Source organism: Giraffa tippelskirchi, chromosome 11 (assembly GCF_054371585.1).
Source record: "Giraffa tippelskirchi isolate mGirTip1 chromosome 11, T2T-mGirTip1v1.2.pri, whole genome shotgun sequence".
NCBI classification, from domain to species: Eukaryota; Metazoa; Chordata; class Mammalia; order Artiodactyla; family Giraffidae; genus Giraffa; species Giraffa tippelskirchi.
Window position 1 is genome coordinate 4,147,960 of NC_137285.1, and position 25,213 is coordinate 4,173,172.

At 54.0% G+C, this 25,213-nt stretch overlaps 1 protein-coding gene across 1 annotated transcript; it reads right to left on the minus strand.

Annotated features, from left to right (window-relative positions):
• Positions 1 to 469: 469 nt before the first annotated feature.
• Positions 470 to 8,318, minus strand: NEFH (neurofilament heavy chain). The gene is made up of 4 exons (XM_081542663.1): positions 7,338 to 8,318; positions 5,304 to 5,503; positions 4,241 to 4,365; positions 470 to 3,115 (listed from the first exon to the last, which is right to left on the minus strand). Exons 1-4 carry the CDS (start codon positions 8,197 to 8,199, stop codon positions 1,072 to 1,074), a joined length of 3,231 nt encoding a protein of 1,076 aa, XP_081398789.1. The 5' UTR covers positions 8,200 to 8,318; the 3' UTR covers positions 470 to 1,071.
• Between the last annotated feature and the right edge of the window lie 16,895 nt (positions 8,319 to 25,213).

The window sequence follows — 25,213 nt, forward strand, 5'->3', positions numbered from 1 at the left end:
AGCTCATCCCTCCTTACAAAACAAGGACATATGCAGAGCTCTTAAATAGATGGCTCTGTGTCCCCAGGACCTCACCTGTCCCCAGACTAAAGTGTGCATTAGAACCAAGTGGGAGTCGATGAAGCCTGCAGTGTCCCAGGCCAACCCCTCAGATTCTAACTCAGTGGTCTAGGGTGGAATGAAGGAGTCCGTGTATTTGTAAGGTGCCCAGATGCTTATGTAGGTGGTACATGGATCTTGTGGAGAAATCACACACCAGGCCACCTGTTTATAAGATTTCAAAGCACTGAGCACAGTGCCTGGGTTTGTGCCCAGGAAATGGCCTGAGAGCAGCCTCGTAACCAGTCCTGGACATGCACAAGATTTCCTGTTCCCTTCCAGTCCCGTGCATTCTCAAGTGTAAAATTAAGACCTCCCTTGCCCATCCCTCAGCCCGCCCAGGGGAAAAGAAGAAATGACAACAGTCACATTTCTATTTTATAAGCACTTGGTTTTATTGCACAGAAGCAATTGAAAGTGGACTCCAGTGGAAAAGTGCGCCCTGGCATGGTACAGTGGTCAGCGCCCAGCCCCACCTGCTGCAGCTCTTCCCGGACAGAGAGCTTTAGGCAAGGACTTGACCACCCCTTTGGAAAATAGAAGGCATTCAGGAATAGGTTAAGACATCTCAAGCATAATGTGTTTCTAACTGCTCATTCATTATTGCGGTCATCTGTCAGTTGCACATACAGGAAATAAATGCACTTATTTGGAAAGGAGGGGGCAGTCTGTATAGTCAAGTGTTTACGTGTGGCATTCGGCATATATCACATTCAGCTACATAAGCTATCATAACATAATTGCCCATCGCCTGGGGAGGGTTTGGGCCATGGGGCTGGGAGTTGGGAGGACCCTCTCTTGCTAACATATTGCTAATAGAAATTCCTGTTTGGTGAAGGAGGGCCTGTTGTCTAAGCAGAGTTTCTTCTTAAAGAAGAGAGAGAAAAAAGTGAAAATTTATGATACTGACCCTTGAGCTCCCAGACCCCCCTGAGTTTCTTTGGCGGCTCTGAACAATCCCTTCTCCCTGCCTTACTTCTCTCCCTTGGTGGCCTTATCTTCTGCTGCCTTCTCTGCAGGTCTGCTGTCCTTCTGGTCTGTGCTGGAGGATTTCTCAGCCTTGGCTTTACCGGGTGTGGAGGCCTCCTTGCTGGGTTCCTTGGCTTGGGCCTCTGTTTTGGGTTTCTCCTCAGGCTTCTTGGCTTCTGTGGCCTTCCCCTCCTTGGTGTCTTTTTTCTCTGGTGCTGCCGGCGTCTCTTCCTTCTTTGGCTTTTCTGCTGCTTTGCTGGGTTCTTTGGCCTTGGCATCATCTGGTTCCTTCTTGGCCACCTCAGTCTTCTCTTTAGGCTTGGCCTCTTCCTTCCCCTTGGCAGGAGCCTCCTTCTCTGGGGTGGTTGCTTTTTTCTTATCTTCAGCCTCTTCCTTCTTGGCTTCAGCTTTGGGTTCTTTGGGCTTTTCCACAGCAAGCTCCTTCTTCTCCTCGGGCTTTGGAGCCTCCTTCTTGGGCACCTCATCTTTCTTGCTGTCCTTCTTCTCCTCAGCTTTGGGTGTGGCTGGAGCTTTCTCTTCCTCTGCCTTCTTTGGGGGCTCTTTGGCTTTCACCTCCTTGGGTTTTTCTTCCTCCTTCACAGGGGACTTGGCCTCCTCCTTCTTTGGGACCTCCTTCCCAGGAGCCTTGGCCTCATCCTTCACAGGAGACTTGGCCTTCTCTGGGGATTTGGCCTCCTCCTTGACAGGGCTTTTGGGCTTCTCTGGGGACTTGGCCTCCTCCTTGGCAGGGCTTTTGGGCTTCTCTGGGGACTTGGCCTCCTCTTTGACAGGGCTTTTGGGCTTCTCTGGGGACTTGGCTTCCTCCTTCACAGGGGACTTGGCCTTCTCTGGGGACTTGGCCTTCTCTGGGGACTTGGCCTCCTCCTTCACAGGAGACTTGGCCTTCTCTGGGGACTTGGCCTCCTCTTTCACGGGAGACTTGGCCTTCTCTGGGGACTTGGCCTCCTCTTTCACAGGAGACTTGGCCTTCTCTGGGGACTTGGCCTCCTCCTTCACAGGAGACTTGGCCTTCTCTGGGGACTTGGCCTCCTCTTTCACGGGAGACTTGTCCTTCTCTGGGGACTTGGCCTCCTCTTTCACAGGAGACTTGGCCTTCTCTGGGGACTTGGCCTCCTCCTTCACAGGAGACTTGGCCTTCTCTGGAGACTTGGCCTTCTCTGGGGACTTGGCCTCCTCCTTCACGGGAGACTTGGCTTTCTCTGGGGACTTGGCCTCCACTGGAGACTTGGCCTTCTCTGGGGACTTGGCCTCCTCCTTCACAGGAGACTTGGCCTTCTCTGGGGACTTGGCCTCCTCCTTCACGGGGGACTTGGCCTTCTCCGGGGACTTGGCCTCCTCCTTCACAGGAGACTTGGCCTTCTCTGGGGACTTGGCCTCCACTGGAGACTTGGCCTTCTCTGGGGACTTGGCCTCCTCCTTCACAGGAGACTTGGCCTTCTCTGGGGACTTGGCCTCCTCCTTCACGGGGGACTTGGCCTTCTCTGGAGACTTGGCCTCCACTGGGGACTTGGCCTTCTCTGGGGACTTGGCCTCCACAGGGGACTTGGCCTTCTCTGGGGATTTGGCTTCTTCCTTAACAGGGGACTTGGCCTTCTCTGGGGACTTGGCCTCCACGGGGGACTTGGCCTTCTCAGGGGATTTCACCTCAGCTGGTGACTTGGCCTCTTCCTTCTCTGGGGACTTGGCCTCCTCCTTCACAGGGGACTTGGCCTTCTCTGGGGACTTGGCCTCCTCCTTCTCTGGGGATGCGGCCTCTTCTGCTGGGGGAGACTTCACTGCTTTTTCTCCTTCCTCCTCTTTGGCCTCTTTCTCTTCTTCTTCAGTCACTTCTTCAGTCACTTGGACCTCCTCTGTCTGTTCCTCCACAATCACAGTTTCCTTCTCTGCCTTTTCTACCATCTTGATCTTCTCTTCACTTTTGACTTTGATGTGAGTGGATACAGAGGGGATCTTGGGGAGTCCTTCTGGAAGGAGGAAAGGACTCGGGCCAAAGCCAATCCGACACTCCTCACCCTCCAGGAGTTTTCTGCAGAATGGATAATGGAACATGTTACTATTAACTCAAAGTCGATCACTGAGGTAGGGGGCTTCCTGAGTTACTCCCAAGACCCCCTATGTGTAGTGATACATAGTTTGGTGGAAGAAGGGATGTGAATGGTGGGCACTTAGACTGGAGAAGCTCACTAGCAGGTCATCCCAAGGACTACCAGAATCTGTACCCCAATGGCATTGCTCTTGTTTTAATTCAGCTAAGGCTACCGCTTATAAAATTTTTTCCTCTGAAAAATGGCCCTCAAGTGATAATGCCTATATTAACAAAATTTACATGTATTGTCCTTCAAAATGTTGTTTAGGAGAAAGGTGGGAGTATGAGCAAGAAACTGCACATTTATAAACCTGGGCTTTAAAGGTATTAGAATGTTCCCATTTGAATTTCAAGGGTCTCTTACATTCTCATCCTTTGAATTTTAGGAATAGAGTAGGGGCAGAGTTTCTACTCTTTCCTACCCACTAGAAGTGTGACCTTATTAGCAAAGCCATACAAACTCTTCAAGCCTCAGTCTCTTCATTGGTAAAAACAGGGTCATTAAGAGTTTCTACCTCAGAGGGTGGTTTCAATGAAATAATGAATGAAAAGAATCTCTTTAAGAGGTAGAGTTGTAAAGGTCCTTGACAACTCAAGTCCCTCCTTTCTCTCCTGAGACAGGCCTCTGGCTGGCTGACTCTGAGAAGAGGGTGGGGAGCTTTAACCCTCTAAATCACTGTCAGACCCTCTAAGTCACCCTCAAGATATTTGCTTCTCAGAAGATGGAACAATGGTGGCCAGGACTCCGGGGAAGTAGGGGAAGGGATCAGGGAGTTATTGTTTAACGAGCACCGAGTTTCAGTGTGGGAAGATGAAGAGTGTTCTGGAGGCAGATGACAGTGATGACTGGACAGCAATGTAAATAGTCTTGACGCCACTGAACCATATACTTTAAAATGGCTAAATGGTAAATTTTATGCTGTATACATTTCATGACAGTAAGGGAAAAAAAATTTTTTTTTTGTCTCTAGGACAGCAAGCTATCTCACTGCGGAGCTTAAAATCCAAGGCTTCTCCTAAGAACACAAGGGCTCCCACCACCCAAAGGCCCCCCGGCCCCCTCACCTGTAAGCAGCGATCTCAATATCCAGAGCCATCTTAACATTGAGCAGGTCCTGGTACTCTCGGAGCTGGGCTGCCATCTCCCACTTGGTGTTCCTCAGCTCTGCATCCAGCTGCTGGATGGCCTCCTGGGGAGGAGAAGTCACACATGCAGTCACTGTCAGTCAGCACGGGGCCCTCAGCACCAGCAAGGCTGGGGCAGGGTCTGCAAACCCAGCGCAGTCCGGGCCGGCCCCCACCTTGCAAAAGCTTTGCGACCTCATTCATGGACCTGGAACAAACATCCTGCTGTGTGTATAACCTCAGCCTGGGGAGTGTTCTGGAATGAAACACTCCCGACGCCGACCATGGCTATCAGGTCAGTGGGATGACGGGCGAATTTTTACAGATCTTAAGCTTAGAAAGGGCTCAGTGCGAACAGGGCCTTGTCTGCTTTGGTCCCTGTTGTCTGTCCAGTGTTCCAAAGCACCTGCACATTAAAGGCTCGGGAGGCAACTGTTGTTGATGACTGAGACGTTACGCAGAAGCACGCTAAACACGCGCTGAAGCTTCTCCCCGGCCTCAAGCCCCCTGAGCCACTGCTTAAAGTAAAGCATCATGGCTGATTAAAAATCAACCTCTTTTTCTACAATAACCGCATACTGCTTGTATAATGAGTTCTCTAAAAGAATTTTTAGACACTTTCTTTCAATCACTGTCTTTAGTGGGAGGTATCTGCTGAGGCCTTCCCAGGCTGTCCTCACTCAGACACTGGTCACTGTTTACTGAACACCCACCACGACCAAAGCTCTGCTGTCTCACTCATCTCATGAGAAGTTCATCTCTCTCTTTAATCTTCATAGCTCTGCAAAGGAGGCTTTTTTTTTTTTTAATTGCACTGAGAGAATTCAGAGTCAGAGAGAGAGGCAGATAACTTTCTTAGGTTCACACAGCTAGAAAGACATACAGGTACCCCTGGCATGTCTCACTCTAAGGCCCATGCTCTCCACTCAAAGAGGGACAGTGACTTGTCCAGGGTCACCCAGCCAGGTGAGGTGGTCTAGCTTACTGCCCCACCCCTGCCCACCTGGTAGGATGCGATGTCAGCCTGGTGACGGTCCTCCAGCTCAGAGCGCTGCCTCTCCAGCGAGTCCTTGGTGCTTTTGAGCGTCTCCAGCTCTGTGGTCCTGGCCTGCAGCTGGCGCCGGTACTCAGATATCTCCTCCTGTGCTGAGCGCATGGCGTCTGTGTTCACCTTGGCTGCCTCTGACAGTCGATCCAGCCTCACTGGGGGAGAGAGGGGCAGGTACAGGGTTAGACACAACTGGATTTGGAAGGGGCCACACACGGGTTAAGGACATCCTGAGTGCCAGGTACTATTTTGGATGCTTAACTCATCCTTTGTGACAGGCAGATGACACTGCCCAAGGCCAGTAGGCCAGTTTGAGCAGCAGGACTGGGGTTCAAATCTAGTGTATATCTGGCTCCAAAGATCACACCCTGACTCCCCAAACGCAGGCCTCAGGTCCTGCACAGCAATAGAAGCCCCTGTTCCCTTCTGGTCCCTCTGGTTCAGCTCCCCAGCAAAGGCTGGCAGTGCTGAGTGTTAGGAAACCTTGCCCATGGAGCTTAACCTCAAGCTTGGGGTTGAACAAATTAATGACCCTATGACCTTCAGAGGCACTAGGGCTCTGGGAGCCATGTAGCCATAGCAGAACCCAGATCCCTGCGGAGTCTGGGGCCCATGTGCCAGCTCCTCTGTCCCTTCCTCCCCCTGGCTGCGCGTTCTCTAGCACAGAAGCCCCTGTGCCCATGGCAGCCACACCCTGGCCCCTATGAGCAACAGGCTGTAGGTTCCCAGAAGGCTTCAGGGGCCAGAGGGGTCTGGAGACTAGTGTGAACCTCCTAACTGAGCATCCTGAATCCTGAGATGATGATACTCAGGACCTGAGTCTTGGGAGTTGGGGAGGAAGAAGAGTGATCCAGAAGTCCCGGGATGGTCTGCCAGGGTGAAGGGCAAAGTCCAAGAGGGCAGGGAGGTTTGCTCTGGGTGGAGCCTTGCTGCTGCAGAGACGGGGGAGGGGTGGTTCTGCTACCGCAGAGGAGAGGCAGGAACTGGAGAAGCCGTGCACCCAAACCCCAGCTTTTCTAGTTTTCTCTCCTAGTGCTTCCAGAGACTTAGAGACCATCCAAATGGGTGAGGATTCTTACCCACTGTGGGTCACAGGCTTCTCTGAAAATCACTGAAGCCTCTGTGCCCTCTCCCAAGAACAATGCAGAAGTTTTAAGGAGCATGGAACCCCCCAGGGTAAGAAGCCCAGTTGGTCCATCCCCCTTCTAACCCCAAAAGGAATGAAAACCTGAGAGGGCGAGTATGGGTCAAAGTCACCCTGTGGGTGTTGGACACAGCTTCAGAGCTGCGGCAGCTGCACCCTAGCTGACTCAGGGTGGTGGGGAGGTGGAGGAGGGAGATGGATTTGGGAGGCTCCCAGCTTTTCTGAAGGGGAGACAGGACATTCAAGGGCCCCCTGGCCACTTCAGCCTCAAGCACCAATTGGTTGTAATGATGGCCTTCCTGGGGAGAGAGAATGTGAGAATGACTCACCGTCTCTGACTGTAGCGGGGAGGGGCCTGATAGATGTCAGGAGAATGGGGTCCCCTGCAGTGTGCAGAAGAGGGGGATGGGCAGCATTGGACAGGGAAGAGATGTTACTTTGAAGGGCAATGAGGGACCTCCCCGCCCCCAACGACTAGAAGCCGGCACCGCTTTGGAGCGGTAGAGGGAAACTGTTGGAAGGGGGACTCACAGTGGGGGGTTACCCTGACTTGGGAGAAGGAGCAGATACGACCAAGAATTGAAGGACAGATATAAGGACCCTGGAAAGGGCCAAAGGAGAACCTAGAGTGGGGAGGAGGAGGCGGGGAGTGTCTCACAAGAGACCCAGAGTAAAACTGTCTTTTAGCTAAGGGGCGTGCCCTTTGCTGGGGGAACCTGAGCAACCGCACCATCCAGCCTAGCCCTCTAGGCAGACTCCACCGCCCTCCTAGGTCACACCACCCTGCCTCTCGATGTCCGACCACCAGGGGGCGCCCCTCCTCCCTGCCCCCCGCGCCTGCAAACCTCGGAACCACTCCTCGGACTGGAGCGTGCTCTGCACTGTGTGGCCTTCAAGCTGCGCGCGGATCTCGCGCAGGGCCGACGTCACGTCGCACTTGAGGGCGTCGCGCGCCTCGGCCTGCGTCTGCGCGGCACTGCTGCTCTGTATCTGGCCGAGCAGCTCGCCCACCTCCTCCTGGTGGTGACGCCGCAGGTAGCCACACTCTTCCTGCAGGGCTTGCGCCTTCTTCTGCAGCTCGACGCGCGCCGCCTCAGCCTCCTGCGCAAAGCGGGCCAGTGCGCGCGTCGCTGCCTCGGCCTCCTCGCGCTGCCGGGCCTCGTCGTCTAGGCGCTGGCGCACGTGCGCGATGTCCTCCAGCAGGTGCTCCTGCTCCAGGCGCAGCTGGCCGCGCGCTGCGCCCAAACGCAGCACCGCGCCGCGCATCTCGCGCATTTCGCGCTCATACAGCTCGCCCATGGCTGCGCGGCCCGCCTGCTGCTGCCGCAGCGCCGCCGCCTCGCCCTCCAGGCTGCGGTTATGCGCCTCGAGCTGCCGCACCTTGTCGATGTAGCCCGCGAAGCGGTCGTTCAGCGCCTGCAGCTGCTCCTTCTCGCTGCGCGCCACCACCATGCAGCCCTCCGGTCCGTTGCTCAGGGTGTCTAGCGAGTCGGTGCTGGAGGTGGTCCCGGCGCCTCGGAAGCGGCTCGGGGAGGCAGACACGGAGCTCACGGAGGTCCGCGCCCATGAGTGGAATCCGCTGGAGGAGCCGGCTGCAGAGCGCGCTCCGCCCGCGCCGCCCTTGCGAGCCAGCGCGTAGTGCAAGCTGCCGCCTCCGTGAAGCGGCGCGAAGGCGCCCAGCAGCGCGTCGGCGCCGCTGAAGCTCATCGTGGCCGGAGCGGGTGCGGCCACCAGCGGAGAGGGAGCCCTGAGGCCAGGAAGAGGCGGGCGACACTGCGGCACCTCCGGCCCGGCCGGCCCTTTTATAGCAGCCCGGCGGGGTCCAGCCCCTCAGCAGTTCGGGGGGGAGGGAGCGGGGGAGGAGGGCCCCGCCCTCTCCGCCTCCTCCCACAGCTGCCCGGGGCCGGCCGGCTCCGCCGCAGTGAGAGGGGCGGGGCAGGGGAACCTAGGAGTGAAGGGGAATCGACAACGCAGCGTCAGAGGAGACCCCTGCCCCCACCCCCCCGAGGGCATCAGGCGGTAGAAGACTCCCGGAGTGGACCGCCGGGGACCCCCCGGGTGCGGGTGGCGAGACCCTACTACTATGTTCGGAAAGAGAGAAGGCCCCCGAAATGGGGGAGCGAAGGCAAGGAGACCAGATGGGAATGGGGCAGGATGCCCTCGGGATGGGGCGGTGGAAGACGCAGTAGGATGAAGACCCCGAGTGACAGGGGGCACAGGATTTTCCTGATAGTTAGACCCTCGGGAGAGGAAGCTCAGAGTGTCTGCAGCCTGCCCGGAATAGGGGAGGACAAGAGTACTCCTGAATGGAGCCATGGTGGGCGCTACAGAGAGTAGAGATAGAAGACCCCTCAATGGAGGTAACTGTTCCCCTAGCTGCTAGAGAGGCCACCAGGAGAGGGCTCAAGACCTCGGCAACCGGCCCGAAATAGGGGAGGGGGACCTGGAGTTGGGAAAGGGCGGCAAGGCTGCCCTGAATTGGGGGTGTGGGAGACACTGCAGAGGCTAGAGAAGGGAAGCCCGGATTGGGGGTGGGCGCAGTGGTCTCCTCAGGATAGGAGGCAGGAGACCCTGAAACCGACCTCAGCAAGAAGGACCCTCAGTGAAGTAGGCAGAGGGTCCCCTGTAAAGGCAGGATGTGCAAGGGTCAAAGAACCAAGAGTAGGGGTGCTGCAGGGAACTGGGCATGAAGTTGGGAGAGCTGGTGTGAGTTGGGTGTGGGGTTGGGGGAAGTGACAGGTGTGCTAGGAGTCACTCAGGCCAGGGTCTGCACACTGAGGACAGCTCCACAATTGCTGGCAAATGACCTTGAACAAGTTGTTCCCCACTCCCACTCGGTTTTCCTATTGGTACAAAGAACAGACCTTGCTCTAGGTCAGGGCTGCAACTTGAGACCCCTAAAGACTTGGGAAGTCTCTGGCATCAGTAGAAGAGAGGAATCCCTCTACCCCCCGTGAATATAACAGCCACTTCCCCACAACTCAGAAGTCCTTCTTTCTTCCTCTCCCCTCTCCATCTCCTTGTCGTCTCTCCCCACACCCGCAAGAGACAAGTGGGTGTCATGACTGGGCTCCCTTCTCACACCCAGAGAAGCGGTGAGAAGCTTTCAGGGTACCAGAGCCGCTCACCCCCACAAGCCTTAATTCAGGTAGAAAAGAGGGCCTTTGTATTTGGGGGTCCTGCACTGCTGGTGATATTTAGCTTTGTCTTGGGTTTGACTCCAGTCAAGTGCTTTGGGAGTAGGGGCGGCGCTGCGGCTGATGCTTCAGCACCAAGGACAGGGCCTACTCTTTGTTGGGGAGAAAGGGGTTAATTAACCTCTGCCTTCCCCTTGAGGGATGGGAGGGAGGAATTCTATCTCCCTGTTGTCTGATGCCTGTGCTATACAGATGGGGGACTGAGGAGGGGTGGATGGGTAATCCAATGGGGTCACCCTGGCAGCCAGAGACCCAGCCCCTTGACCTTCTACTGGGGATCCAGTTCCCTCTATTCTGTGACATTCTTCCACATACAGACCTGTCTTGCCCTTCCATTGGAACTGAAGGGACCTAGATGTCAGGTGTGGTGGGAAGGGGGGGGAGCCTTGAGACCCCCTAGGGAGTCACTGAAGGCTTCCATCCCAGACCTGAGCCTCCCTCAGGCAGTTAATTCAACCCACACTACATTTCCAGTCTGCACGGTTTTCCTTCTGTAGGCTCCCCAGGATGGGGACAGACAAATACCCTAGGAAAGACCTGTATCTGTCCTTTTCTCTCTGCACTCCACCTCACTCCCAGACCCCTGGTTCTAAGCAGACCCTCAGAGATGGGGATGTGATTGTACTGTCCCTTTAACCAGGTTTTACTGGGAGGAGAGTGCGCTGGGGAGGAGGAGGGAGGGGGAAGGGAGTTTCTGGTTTTGCATGGAGAAGCAGAACATGATGAAGCATTTTTCCCCTGTTTAAATATCCAGCATGCTCCAGTTTGCAGGGGGCACAAGGGCAGGTGTGCAGTTGGTGCTGGGAGGATGGAGGTGAGTGTTTGGCCTGAGGCTTCTGAGAATGGCATTTGGGGGGCTTGCAGAGGGCTCCCCATTGACTTGTCATTCTGCTTGGAATCTTGCCATTATCTCTGTTCCTTTGGGTCTTTTCACTCATCTGCATAATGCAGATGCATCCTCTGGGTGTGGGGAGGCTGACAAGCAGCTGACAGCAAAGGGGAGTGGGAGCAGGGGCTGGGTAAAAGAAAGGAGGGGGCCAAGATGGATCCCGCCAGGCTGGGGGGCCCACAACCATGGGATTCTAAGCAAGAAGTCCCTAGTGTGATTCATGTGGCTGGAAAAATGACATGAGGGTGGGAATCCTGGGGTCAGTCCCCTCAAAGGGCCCTTCAGGCTCACCTCCTGGAAATCACTCCCTTTTACCCCCACATGTAGTCAGTTATCCCCTCCATGGTCCCCAGTGCTAATCCACCACATCACACTTGCTACTCTGAGTTGTCATTGGGTGAATGAATGGATGGATGAATAAATTCCAACAGTTCTTCAGCCAAACTTGTGGTCTAAAGGGGACTAAAAATGATTCTTCCCTGAGTCCTTGAGTCTCAAATCACTTTGATCTTGCTCCCCTCAGCTTTTACCATTTGAAACTGAGTAAAACAACGTGTCATGTATCCATTCATTCATCCATTCTTCACATGTTTACTGAGTGCCTGCTATGTGATAGGCGTACACAAAACACTGAGGTTCAGAACCCCAGAAACTTCTAGAATTGTCTCCCTGGGACAAGGATTCTCAATTCCTTCCCAAATCCCAATGCAGCATTTCTCAGGGCAACTTCTTGAGGATTATGATAAGCATTCCTCCAAAAAGGAGGGGAAACAGGAGTCTGACAGCTGAAGGAAGTTAGCAGGGCTCCTGGTGCAACTCTTAGAGCCTGGATATGGTGATGAGCATTGGGAATCTCCCAGGCGCCGAGTTCCCCCAAACTTATTTGACCACAGTGGCTCCTGATCCCCCAAGTGTCACCCATTGTGGCCCAGACTTCAGGACCCGCTCAGGCATGGGCCCCAGGCTCTGTTCCCTCTGAGCTCTCAGGGTTAGTGCTCTTCAGGAACAGGGCTGCAGAGTGAAGGGTGAGGGTGAAACCCGGCTTTCAGTGAACACCAGCCAAGCGTTGCTGCCACTCACTTCATTCATTCAGCGTCTACAGGGTTAGGCCCTGTGGTAAGCCCTGGGGACTCGGAAGTATGGTACTCCAGTGAGGGGGAATACCCCATGTGTACAGCAGACAGAACTCAGCCACCACTTTCTCCTTGGTACCTCCTCAAACATGGCAAGAATCACTAGGCAAGGATCATTGTCCCTTCTATAGATGAGTAAACAAAGGCCAGAGTAAGGAAGTGACTTGCTCAAGTTGACCCAGTGACAGGGTCTCAAATCATCCACGCTTAAGCTGGTGCTGTATACAGAAGGTGGAAACCCACTTCTCTGGCACTGAGGGGCCCAGGTGGCCTGAGATTGGAGGAATGAGAGGTCCCCAGAGAAAAAACAGGTGGCTGGCTGGAACTGGAGTCTGTCCCTTGACAGGTCGCCCAACAGAGAGTCCCTGCGACCTGTGACCCAGTGTCGGCACGTCCTTTATGTAGGGGCTCACTCCCAGACCTGGCATCCTACAGCACTGTGTCACCTCGCTGTGACCACTGTTTGGGGGTGTATTTGCTAAGCGCATTCTCTTCCTACTTTATGTCTCTCCATAGAACTTAACCTTTTCTAACATGGACAGTCGTACTATCTTATCTTGTCTCCTCCCATAGAATGTAAGCTTCATAAAATCAAGAACTTTTGCCTGTCTTATTCAATGGTGCTTTCCTCAGCCCTTGGAACAGTGGTTGGCATACAGCAGAGCTTAACAAATAGTCGAATGGCTGAGCAAATCCTCTTTGAGAAACTGGTGAGTACCTGGGCGTTTCAGCACCAGGAATCTGGACAGCTCCCGGCTGGCTGAGCCCTTGGAGGGCGGCCACTGCCGGCTAGGAGCCTTCCAGCCACCCTGAGCTACGTGCGGTCACCTTCGCTGGGGCTCAGACCCTGGCTACTACATTGCTTGCAAACTCTCCTCAGTAATACCTTTTCCTTTTTTGAATCCAGCAGTTATTTTTATGTATCTGTGAGGCGTCGAGCATTTCTCTTTCTCCTTATCTCTCTTTGGCGTTCATCACGCCTCATACACTCTCTCTCCTTCCCTTCCTCTCTCTGTTCCTTCTCCTTCTATCACACCCTTCCATCTTCCCTCCACCCCCGGTTTCTCTGTCCTCCTTATCCTTTTCTTCCTCCCCTCCCCCTCCCCCCGCTCCTTAGAGATGTCCTATTTTTGCAAGCCTTCACTTATAGTAAAGGGGAGGCAGCCTCCCTCCCCTTACTCCCTTTATGAAGCAGACAGCAAAAAACTGAACTACGTGCAGTTTTGCATAAGCCTCCCCCTCCTAGTATCCACCCGCGGTTGTAACCACAGGGGACTGGCCCCAAACTGATGAAAGCCTGCAGTAGGTCTGCCTGCCCACCCACCTGTCTGCCACCCTGGGAGGACACTGGGTGGGAGGCTGAATTCTGCCGAAAAGGTCAGGAGCTGGTGGGTGGATTTACAGATCCACCCCATCTCCCCCGCTCTTCCAGTTCCCTTTGCAAGCCATTACAGATGAATGATTCTCCGGCTGTGGTTCCCGAGTCTGAGAGTGAGACAGTTCATTGGTCTTTCCTAAGGGACCCATTCTAGCAGTTGGGTGAGGCTTATGATTTACACATGCTCTAGGACTGTTATATTCTTGTTACCCAGTGCAAGAGGCTAAGCAACAAGAGGACTCAAGGCTCTGCTAAGGAGAGGAAGAGGTACCTTTGCTTTCACACCTGGCCTCTCTCATTCTAGCAACTGTATGAGATAAATACTCTGACTATTCCCATTTCATGGTTTGGGAAGTGGAGGCTCAGAGGAGGTTGGGTAACTTGCCCCAGGTCACAGCTAGTAAATGGTGGAGCTGGGTTTAAAATCCAGGTCTGCTGGTCTCTATAGCAGGTACACTCAACTGTAAGATTGTGCTACCACCTTTCACGTTCATGGGAAGGCCCAGCTGGGTCCCCATAGGACCACTGCTTTAGAACTGGACCCAGCACTTTCCTGGTCTCATCACACTGTCTGGAGCTTTGCTCTGGGAGTTCCCTCCAGCATCTGGTGGAAGCTAGGGGGGTGGAGAACCAGCATTGTCTTGGGAAAGGTGGCATCCCAGGCAGTACAGTCAGAAAGTTGAAATGACCGCCATCGGCTCTCCGGATGGCCTAGCCTGAGGGGACAGATCAGTGGACAGTAGTTATGGAACCATGCTTGATGTTCACAGTGTAGATCTTGGGTCATCAAGAAAACGATTCTGGCAACCTCTGTGTGGTGCCCACAATGTCCAGGCGACCTAAGTATGTGGTGTCCACAGCAGTCACCCTAGGTCTGCAGGGTCATCTCCCAATATGGGCTAGGCTGTCTAGGTCAGAGAGAGAAAGTGACCTGCCAAGGTCGCAGAGCAAGGTGGCTGAGGGGCTGTGGCTCACAGCAGGGCCTCCTGCACTTCTCAAGATGCACAGTCACTTTCAGAAAAATATGTTTAAGCGATGCTTCCTCTCTTTATTCTGGAATAGAAGGCTGTCCATGGTACATTTGAGAAAGATTCTATACCAATGAGTTTAAATTGGGGCATTGAGGCTTGGGGGAAGAACTATCTGTTGGATAAAAGTTCATTTCTGTTGGCAGGTAAATGCAGCATTACTGGGCATTAAAAGAAGCCCCAGCAGATGGGCTCAGAGGATGTGAGGCTTGCTTCACTGAGGGGCAGCTGCATCCTAGCCCCTGTCCCTCTAAGGTCAGGCTGCATGAGGACACACAGGGCCTGGAAGCAGCCTGGCACCACCCAGAAACAAATGCCAGCAGAGGAGAGACATGCCAGGAAAGTTTCTGAAACCTCTTCCTCGGCCCTGAGCCAGGCGCCTGCCCTGGATAGAAGACTGTGGGAGCCCAGAGCAGACCTGGGTCGGGGACTCCGTCACACATGCAGGTAAAAAATTCTGCTGGGCACCTGAACTGCCTTCTGGGTTCTGGGGAGGTTAGTGGTGAAGGAAGGAGGAGACAGAGCTGACCTTGAGGAGGTCTTTACGGTCTTGGAGGGAGTTAGTGGAGAAAATGTGCTTTTCATTAAAATTTTAAAAAATCGTGCCTCAATGCTGGTCACCAAAGTGAATCCCTGTGCCCTCCCAGATCCTCTGAGTCAGAATCTCTCGTGGAGGGGCCTGGGGATGTACATTCTAAGCCAGCGTCCCTACAGCAGTAACAGCCTGTATTGATCTGGCCTTGACCAACCTTCTAAGTTTGCTGATTAAGCCCCTGCTGTGAAGTCCTTTGCATACATTATCTCATTTAGGCATCACATCCACTCTAAAAAGCTTTGGTGAGGAAATTGAGGCCTGGAAAGGTTAAATCACTTGCCAAGCACAAAACTTGGCTCTAGAACACAGCCACCCGGCCCCAACCCCTGTGTTTGCTCAGGACAACCCTTTCTCCCAGAATCTCTTCTCCTTCCCACCCACCTCTGAGAAATTCTTGATTCTGCCATATTTTCTTGTACCCATACCCAGAGCTTCTTGTCTGAAATCCTTTTCCCCTGCCCCCATTTTCACATAACTTCTCTTTACCCTTCACCTTCAAGGAGCCTTCCCTAACCCCCAAGGTGTGGGCTCTTACGACTCCCTGCCTTGCCCTCTGACTAGCCTAACCCTATATTCTAAAGGGCTATTTGTCACCTAACCCAACTTTGGGCAAGGGCAAGAGGCATCTCTTACTTAATGTTGCTTCCCTAGGACCTGGTACCAGAATGTTAGCTCAGCGAAGTTTGTGGAAAGAGTCAATGTCAATCAATGGTGACTTCCTATAGACCCTCCTCCACCTTATCCATCCACAAGTAGAAGCTGTCTTGGACTGCATCTCACAACTCAGAGTTCAAGGAAGCATGGCTAAAGGGCCTTAGGGGCCATCAGTTATACGGATGAGGAAACTGAGGCCCAAGTGGTCAGTGGCAGGTCTGACTCTTAGCCAGTGCTTTCAGTACATCTCGCACCTGCCTTGTCTCTGGCTTTGCAGCTGAAGGGGAAGCAGGAACTAACATGTGGACTTTATTTCCTGTCTTAGGGGGAACCCTTTGCCCATTATCACAATCATTACCTTTTACTGGGTGCTTACAAGGTGCCAGGCTCTTTATTTTTTTTGATTTAATCTTATTTATTTGGCTGAGCCAGGTCTTAGTTGCAGCATGTGGGATCTAGTTCCCTGACCAGGGATCGAACCCTGGTCCCTGGCATTGGAACTCGGAGTCTCAGCCACTGGACCACTGAAGAGGTCCCCCAGGCCCTTTCTATGTGTCTTACCCACAGTTTTCAATTCTCACAATTTACACAGGGATGGAAGGTACAATGACCCCTGATGAACAAACTGAGGAAAGTAGCGTGCATATTTATCAATGTGCCTTCCAATTCCTCTCACAAACTTATTCGGGTCCCACTGGAGTCTCACAAGACTTGTCACCAAGCCCATTTTCCAGAGGAAGAAACCGAGGCTCCAAGGTTACAGAACCTATTTCTGCGCCTCCTCTAATACGTTGGCAGGCTCTCCGGCTTGACGGGCTCGCGCTGGCAGCAGCGCCCTCTACAGGCGGAGGCGCATACGCCGGCATTACGGTCAGCCCCGCCCCTCGGCACCGGAAATGCCCGAGCGTTCCCTCCGGCTTCCGAAGATTGTCGAGCGCTCCTCCGAGGCTTGGGCTCGCAGGTGCGGACAGCGTGCGCTACCTACAGCTGGGACCCAGCTTTCCCGCAGCCCTGGTCGCCGCAGCTTCGGGTCAGAGGCATCCTTCGAGACTGCAGAAAGGTGGCAGTGGCCTCGGCTGCCATCGCTTCCTTCGTCGTAACGCCAGGACAGACGCCGAGATGCCACCGGCAGGACTGACCGCGCAGCCTTGAACCGAAGAGGCGGAACTCTGGGATGGGCACTCTTCTTTGGGGGCGGGGGCTCCTGGGGAAGGGGTCCGTCCCTGGGCTACCGTGCCACAAGCGAGGACACCGGTGCATCAAACCTTGGGCCTGAGACGGGGCGTCTGTGAGTCTGTGGACAGCAACCTTCCTTTCCCCAGACCTCAGTTTCTGCACCAGAAAGGGGAGCTCCTCCAGGACACTTCCACTTGTAAAAACCGTTATTTTGTTCTGCATTTTCAGAATTCCGGCCTACAGGCAGGCTCTGAGAAAGCAGAGCCGCGTCCCTGTGCCTCCAGACAATCAACGATAACTAATGGTTCAGAATCCACCCCTGAAGTCAGAGCAACCCAAGAATGAATGCCTACACTCCCTCTGGGGCATCTCGGGCGAGTGACCTCTGCTTTCTGGGGTTCAGTTTCCACATCTGTAGAATGGTGTGTAACAGGACCAGCTTAATTTGAGGTTTGGTGGGAAAACATGTGCAAAAAGCCTAACACTATTTCTGGCTTAGAAAACCTTTAATAAACACAACTGTGACTGGTTGTCACAGTTGTGGGCACTGGGAGGGTTCCTGAGCCTTGGACCCTGCCCATCTTCTGCCCTCTGTGACCAAGATGGTGTTAGGGGTGAGGAAAGAGAGGCAGGGTCCTGCTGAGTCATCTGGGGACCCAGATGTGGGGTGTAGGCAGTCTCTGCCCCAGAGACTGGAGGCACAGAGCTCTGAGATCGCCTTGCCTTGCTGCATTGGCACTCCTAACGCTGGGCCAGGCGCCCTGCAGCCTGGGATGGGACAGACATGCAACATGGCCATGAAAGTAGTAAGAGTGGAGCTCAAATCCATTGAGCACTTCATATATGCCTGGCTTTGCATGAAGCCTATCACATGTGTTATATCCATCCCCCAAAAGTCCTGTGTAGTAGGTCCATTCCTGCCATCCCATTTCCTGATGAGAACATATGAAGCCCAGAGTTAACAAACTAGTAACCAGTCCGAGGTCACCCAGCTACCAAGTGACTGAAGCAGCAATCCACAGTCTTACCCGCTGTTCTGTACCCAGAAACATTTAGCCTGGAAGGCAGGTGGCAGAGGAGAAATGACAAGGGCCTACCAGTGTTAATAATAGACACCACAGGTGGGGCCCTTGGTGAGCGTTGGGTGCTGGCCAGCATCATTTATATCCCTGAGGGTGAGCCTATACTATAGGTTCTGTTATTGCCACTTTACCAATGAAAGGTTAGCTCATCTGTCTGGTCACACTACTAGTACAAAACTCGGTCTTTGGGGACCATCAATGGTACACTTTGCCTTAGGAAGACCCCGCTCTTCTCTGAGTCTCTGTCTCCACTTTTGTAAAATGAGAGGCTTGCGCTGGAAGGCCCTGAGTGTTGCTTCCTGAGCTCGCAGTGTTTGATCTTAGGGAGCATTGACACGATATCCAGAGTCCCAGATTTCTTCCTAATGATCTGTGACTTGGGGACGCCTTGGCCAAAACCATTGCACCTCTGGGCCTCAGTTTCCGCTTTTATAAAATGTGGAGACTAGACAATCCCAATGACCAAGGCACTTTCCAGCTTTAATATTTTATGAGTGCAAATGAAGAGACAAGCTGAAGTTCAGCAAACTCTGCATTCTCTGAGAAATTCTAATAAATGTGAATCTGCCACGTCACTCAGAACGTTCGTTCCTAGGGCTGGGCTTCCAAGGACAGACACCTGCACAGCTGAAGGCGAACCGCCATCTCCAGACAATCACCAGTACCTAATGGTTCAGAATCCACCCCTGAAGTCAGACCAACCCGGGAATGAATGCCTACACTCCCTCTGGGGCATCTCGGACAAGTGACCTCTGCTTTCTGGGGCTCAGTTTCCACATCTGTAGAATGGTGTGTTTGGTGGAAAAACCTATGCAAAAAGCCTAACACTATTTCTGGCTTAGAAAACCCTTAATAAACATAACTGTTACCGGGTGTGTCTGCAGCGCCATTCTGGGCACTGGAGGGTTCCTGAGCCTTGGACCCTACCCATCCTTGGCCCTCTGTGACCAGGATGGTGTTAGGGGTGAGAGAAGAGAGGCAGGGTTCTGCTGAGTCATCTGGGGACCCAGATGTGGGGTGCAGGCAGTCCCTGCCCTGGAGGCTGCGGGTGCAGTCTGCCTGGCCTGATGGCGGCTGAAGTAGCATTAACGAGCATTCCAGCACGTCCCTGGCCAGCAGCAGCCCCTGGGGAGGGGCAGTGGGCCGTGCCAGGATGGAGGAGGCAGAGGATCGGTGTCAGAACTGCTGCGTCGTGTGCCAGGGGCTGCAGCTTGGTGCAGGATCGCGGCTGAGACAGCTGAAGTGCATGCTGGGCTTCAGGCTCTGGTGAAGTGCATTCACGTCTGTCATGTCCTCAGGACAGGGCTGTGTGACCTGTACGGGGTTCTCAACCTGCAGTACAGAGACTCAACTCCTGGGGAGCCTGTGGGTTAGCTGCAGGGGGCCAGGAGCCCTCAAAACTGTGTGCAGGATTGTGTGGGTGACTCCCCAAGAGGCATAAGACCCCCTAAAGGTCAAAAGAATTCTAGATTTAGGAGTCAGAAGAGTTGGTGTAAGACCGTAATTCTAGCAAATGGCATCCTGTGATTCTGAGCAGGTGGTTGAACTGCCCTCACCACCCCCACCCACCTATTCCTCCCTTTTCTTGTTTCATCATTCATTCAACAAATGTTTCTTGAGACCTGGGCTTCCTGTTGGCTCAGACAGTAAAGACACTGTCTCCAGTGCAGGAGACCAGGTTTGATCCCTGGGTTGAGAAGATCCCCTGGAGAAGGGAATGGCAACCCACTCCAGTATTCTTGCCTGGAGAATCCCATGGACAGAGGAGCCTGGCGGGCTACAGTCCATGGGGTCACAGAGTCAGACATGACTGAATGACTAACACTTTCTCTTTTCCTGAGACCTGTTCCAGGCCAGGGACTACACCTGGGGTACACACAGCCACAAAGAAGACAGGGATCCCCGCTCCCCTGGTCACCAACAAGTAAGGAGCCCATTTCATGAGGGTGGATAGAGGGGCAAGTTGAGGAGCCATGGGAGCCACAAACTGGAGCTCCTGACCCAGCGTGTCAGGTGGGGGAGGCTAGGAAGCAGCAGGTGAGTCCTGGCTCAGTGCCTGTGGTTTGGGCAGATCGCTGGCTTTGCTGAGTCTCAGTTTCCCCCTCTTTCCTGGGGGCCTGAGGACAATGTCAGGATGGGACAGAGGTTGAGGAGATGAGGGCTTCCTGTCTGGAAATGGCTAGGAGGAAGAGCATTGGTGTGGGAGTTGGGGACCCGGCCCAGGTCCCCATTCTGCCTGGTCTTACTGGGTGACCCCAGACACCTCCCCACAGCCTCAGTTTCCCAACCACAGAGAAGGAGCCAGGCTGCCCCGTCTTCTGTGGGCAGAGGCACACGGGCAGTGGAAGCGTGAATGGTGAGCAGTCAGGAGGAGCTTTCCAAGGGGGTGGCAGAGCTGAGGCCTGAAGCACTGAGAGCAGGGGTCCCAAGAGAACTGGGTGCGGTCCCAGGGCCTGGGGCTTCCCTGGCAGAAGCCCTGGGTGCAGTGGAGGAATTTGGGGGTGAAGTCCTGGGTCCAGGTAAAAGGGAGAGGAGAAGTGGGTGGCTCAGTGAGTCCCCAGGCTTCCTCACCGAGGGAGTGGATGCAGGGCCTCTGGGGTCAGGTGGGCCTGGGTTTAGACCCTACTTTTCCCTGCTTCACTGAGGGCCCTTGGTAAGGTTTTCACCTGTCCAAGCCTCAGTCGCTTTCATCTGGGAAATAGAGCAGTATTAACACCCCATTTGAAAGGTTGTTGAATATTGTATGATTCTATCTATAGGAAATATCCACAACAGGTGCATCTATAGGAAGGAAAGTAGACTGGTGGCTGCCTGGAGCTGGAGGGATGAGGGGATTGAGGGATGATAGTTAAGGAGTACAGGGTTGCTTTTTGGGGTGATGAAAGTGGTCTAAAATTGATTGTAGTGTGGTGACGGTTGCGTAGCTCTGAATACACTAAAAACCATTGACTCGTTTCATTTTAAATGGGTGAATCGTATGGTATGTGAATTCTCTTAATAAACAGTCACCAAAACCCCAAAATATTGTTGAGAGAATTAGATGAGATGCTAGATACCAGGCCCATTCTAAGTTATACCCCTGGCATCATTTACCCCTGACAGCAAGCCCGCCCTCCCTTAGAGAGAGCTGACAGGCACCGGGAGAAGGGAGAGGGGCTTGCCCACCACTGCCGGGCCTGGCTAGGGACCTCAGCAAGGCACACAGCCTCCCTGAGGCTCTCATCAGTGAATTGGAGGGGATTTTCCAGGCCTTGAGTTACCGTGAGGCTCAGCTCAGACCATGGGTTTTGCCAAACATAGATGCAGGGTTGGATGTATGTCCACTTACATGGAGAAGGTGGGGAGAGGGTGGACCCCCACCCCTCACAGAGCTGCATCCACTCATCTTGTGTCCTGAGTGCAGAGTGGGTTGAAGGATCAGCAGGGACCACACAGACAGAGCCTCGGCCGCCTGCAGCTCAGAGCCCAGAAGGAGGAGCCCACGCGAGTCTGTGGGGCCAGGATGGAGTAAGCCAGCTGCGCAGGCTGTCCTGCTGGCATTCTGGGCCTCAGTTACCTTGTCTGTAAAAGGGGGGAAAGTAACATCTCCCTCACAGGGCTGTGCTGAGCCTCACGGTGACTGGTCCAGCATCTGCATTTAATATTCAGGAAGCATTATTGCTTCCCTGGTGGCTCAGACGGTAAAGAATCCGCCTGCAGTGCCGGAGACCTGGGTTCAATCCCTGGGTCAGGAAGATCCCCTGGAGGAGGGCATGGCAACCCACTCCAGTATTCATGCCTGGAGAATCCCCAGGGACAGAGGAGCCTGGCGGGCTACAGTCCATGGGGTCGCAGAGTCAGACACGACTGAGCACCTGAGCACCTGAGCACAGCACAGCGCATTGCTATGATTAATGTCACCATCATCCACCAAGTGCCTTTTTTCATCCCGCCTCAGCTATCTTGTCACACGGTGAACTGTCTCAGCGTTACATCTCCCCTGTCCCTGCCCCAGACCGTCAGTCAACTCCCCAGGGCAGGGCCTGGTGTCCCCCACCCTGGCACTGCTCTTTTAGGACCTAGCCCACCCTGGGGGCTGGAGAGGCTTCTCTGCACAGTCTCGGGCCCCCTTCCTGCCACGTCTCTTCAGATCCAGCCACTAAAGGCAGGACCCCCTGGGCCTGCAGGCCTGACCAGGCAGGGAAAGGAAGCCCCTCTCCTGGCCCTCCTTCTGCACAGCTGCAGGGTAGGGTCTCCAGGTCACCACCCTCCCCAGGGGGCCTTTCAGGGCATTCTGCTTTCATTACTGCTGGAGCTGGAGCGGCCCGAGCTCCGCTTGGCGTCTCTCCTCCCACACCCCTCCCTCTGCAGAGCTGCAGGCCAGGCGGGGACTGAGCCAGGACTGCAGCAGCCCTGTTGCGTTGCGGTGGTGACAGAGCGCACCGCTTCTTGGGGGGAGGCGCTTGCTCTGCTGGGCGCTAGTCCCGCCGCTGTAGCTTCAGTTTTAGGGCTCCCCCAGGGCTCTCTGCAGCAAAACTGTCTGCAAACCACTACCTCTCTCCCCTTCTTTTCTGGTTCCCATTTGCAGACCATCAGGTCGTTTCAGGGCACTGCCTGCTGGGCCTCCCTTGGTACCTGGGACCAGGCGGCAGGTCCCATTCCAGCCCTGTGTGGATGGGCTGGTCAGCCTGACGTGGCTTATGGACTCTCTCTGGGCCTCAGTTTCCCCTTCTGTACAGTGTGAGTGATCTTGAAGGCGCCCTCACTGGCATCCTGCTTCTTACTTCCCCTCACCTCCCCCGGCACTGAATCTCTCACCATGGAACTGAGTTTCCTCTGTGTCTGAGCAGGGACCTCGGCAACCAGGCCGAGCAGACGGGAGAGAGAAAGGACAGGGTGAGTGACCGGGTGGTGGGAAGCCCAGCTTTGGGCGGGCTTGACCTCCCTCCAGGCGGGTGCTCGTCACCCCCCACCCCCAGCCCCGGAGCCTCAGTCTTCCTCATACACAGCACTGGGAGAGTCAGACCTGGAGGTGGATCCCTGCGCCAGACATGGCACTAGCAGGTGACAATAAGCAAGGGCCTCCTTCCCCTCTGAGGCCCAGCCCAGCCCCCTCAGCCTGGGGTGGTTAAGTCCAGGCCCCATAAATGGTGGCAGAGATGGGGGATGGGCTGGCAGTGGGCAAGTTCTTGCCAAGGTGGTTTCTGGGGGGACAAAGGGCCATCACTGAGCCTCCAGGTGATCTGTGATTCTGCTCAGTGGTCAGGAAGTGGGGAGGCCAGGGGAGGCCTCCAACTACGGGTGTGGGCAAGGGGGCCCTGGGCCTGTCCAACAGTTTGACAGCCTGTTTGCTCATTTGTTCGTTCACTTGGCAAATATTTAGGCACCATCCTGTCCTTGAGGCCGCTGCACGACTGAGCCTCCAGAAGACAGGGCAGAACAGGGCTGTGTGCCAGCCCCCGTCCTAAGCACCTTACATGAATTAACTCACTTCTATCCTCACAACAACAGTGAGAGGTAAACACCGTTCCCCCAATTTGGCACAGAGAAGTTAAGGAACTTGCCCAAGGTCACACAGCTGACAGTGGTAGAGCTGGGCTCTGAAAGCAGGTAGAACTTGAAGTTCAATGACAAAAGCCTTTCCTCTGCTTCCCCCTGCCCTCAGCACCAAGCCGCCTTCTTGCTTTTTTGGGAACAACCTATTGTATCTTCTACCCCCAGCCCTGTTCTTACCGCTTCTCCTGCCTGCAGTGCCTTTTCTAACCCCCTTCCTCCTTGAACTGACTGGTCATCCTTCAGTGCTCAGCAGTGACAACACCTCCTCCAGGAAGGCTTCCTTGTTGTCCTTGTTCCTTCCTGTTCCCAGGCTGGGTTAGGCCCTCCTGCTGGTGTCCCTTAGTTCTGTTTCCCTCATCCACCACATCTCTCTCTTGTAAGCATCTTTAATGTATCTGCCTTCCTCCCCCACCAGGCTGTGAGCCCCTCCCACTCGCCTTCACCCTGACGCCCTGTGCTGGGCACCATGTGATACAGCCACCACTGGGAAATGTGAAATTGATGGTTAGTAGTCTTGTGGATAGTGGGCGAGGTCTAGTGTCTCTGCTTCACAGAAGGGGAAACCGAGGCACGGGGAGGTGACACAATCTACTCGAGTCACAGAGCTCGCAGTAACAGAGCTGGCATTTGCTGGAACGGCCTCCATATTGAGGATGAGATCCTGGAAGTTGACAGAGGACAGTAGCAGAAGCCCTTGCCTGGAGTCTCTTGGGCAAATGGCTAATAATGATAATAATAATAATAGCAGTCACATTCTAGGAGGTCTTCGTGTGTCAGGTGTCATGCTAAACTCTTTGCATACTTTTATTTACACTTTACTCTTACCTTATGGGGACTTCCCTGGTGGCTCAGATGGTAAAGAATCTGCTTGCAATGCAGGAGACCCAGGTTCAATCCCTGGGTCAGGAAGATCCTCTGGAGAAGGGAATGGCCATCCACTCCAATATTCCTGCCTGGAGAGTCTCATGGACTGAGGAGGCTGGCGGGCTATAGTCCACGGGGTCGCAAAGAGTCAGACACGACTGAGTGACTAACAGTTTCACTTACCCTTGGGGTAAGCTCTATGGATGGATGAATGGCATGCATTCTCAGTCTTGTTTCCTACTCCAGGGGATCTTCCCCACCCAGGGATCGAAGATGAGTCTGCTGTGTCTCCTGCTTTGACAGGCGGATTCTTTACCACTGCACTACCTGGGAAGCCCCATGGAGTAACGGAGCCTGAGTTCGATCCCTAGTCAGTGAACTAGATTCCACATGCTGCAACTAAGACTTCGCATGCTGCAACTAAGGATACTGTGTGCTGCAACTGAGGACAGCCAAATACATACATAAATAAAAATTAAAAAAATAAATAAATAGATAATTTTAATCCTGGATTGGTAAGTCACTGTGTGACCCTGAGTAAGTCACCTGACCTCTCTGAGCGTCTATTTCCCCAACTGTAAAATAGCATTAATTAACAGAGTAAGCGTCTTAGTTAACACTATTTTACAGTTGGGGAAATAGAGGCTCAGAGAAGTTAGGTGGCTTACTCAGAGTCACTCAGTGATTTGCCAACCCAAGATTTAAATTATTTATTTATTTTAAAAATATTTATTTATTTGGTGGCACCAGGTCTTAGTTACAGCCCATGAGATCTTTAGCTGTGCCATGTGCAACTCTTCATTGCAGCATATGGGATCTAGTTCCCAGCCAGGGACTGAGCCTGGGCACCTGCATTGGGAGCATGGACTCAACCCCTGGACCACCAGGGAAGTCCCTGTAATTTTTAAATTATTTATTAATGGTTCGAAAGTCCAAGAGTCTGAAGGGTAGACAGTGGAAAGTCTGCCTCTGCCCGCAGTCTCCCAGGTCCTCCCCTGGAGGCCGTGAGAGTGATTCTCAGGGGTCCTTCAGGGCAGGAGTGTGTGTTCACAGACAGACCTGAAGGTGTGTTATTCAGAGCTGGCTTTAGACCCAGGCTGGTGAGGGACTCGGTGCGTGGCACAGAATCTCCACCATGCCCTGGTGGAGATGTGGGGTCCCTGGGGGCCTCTGTCGCCCGGCCCCAGCCC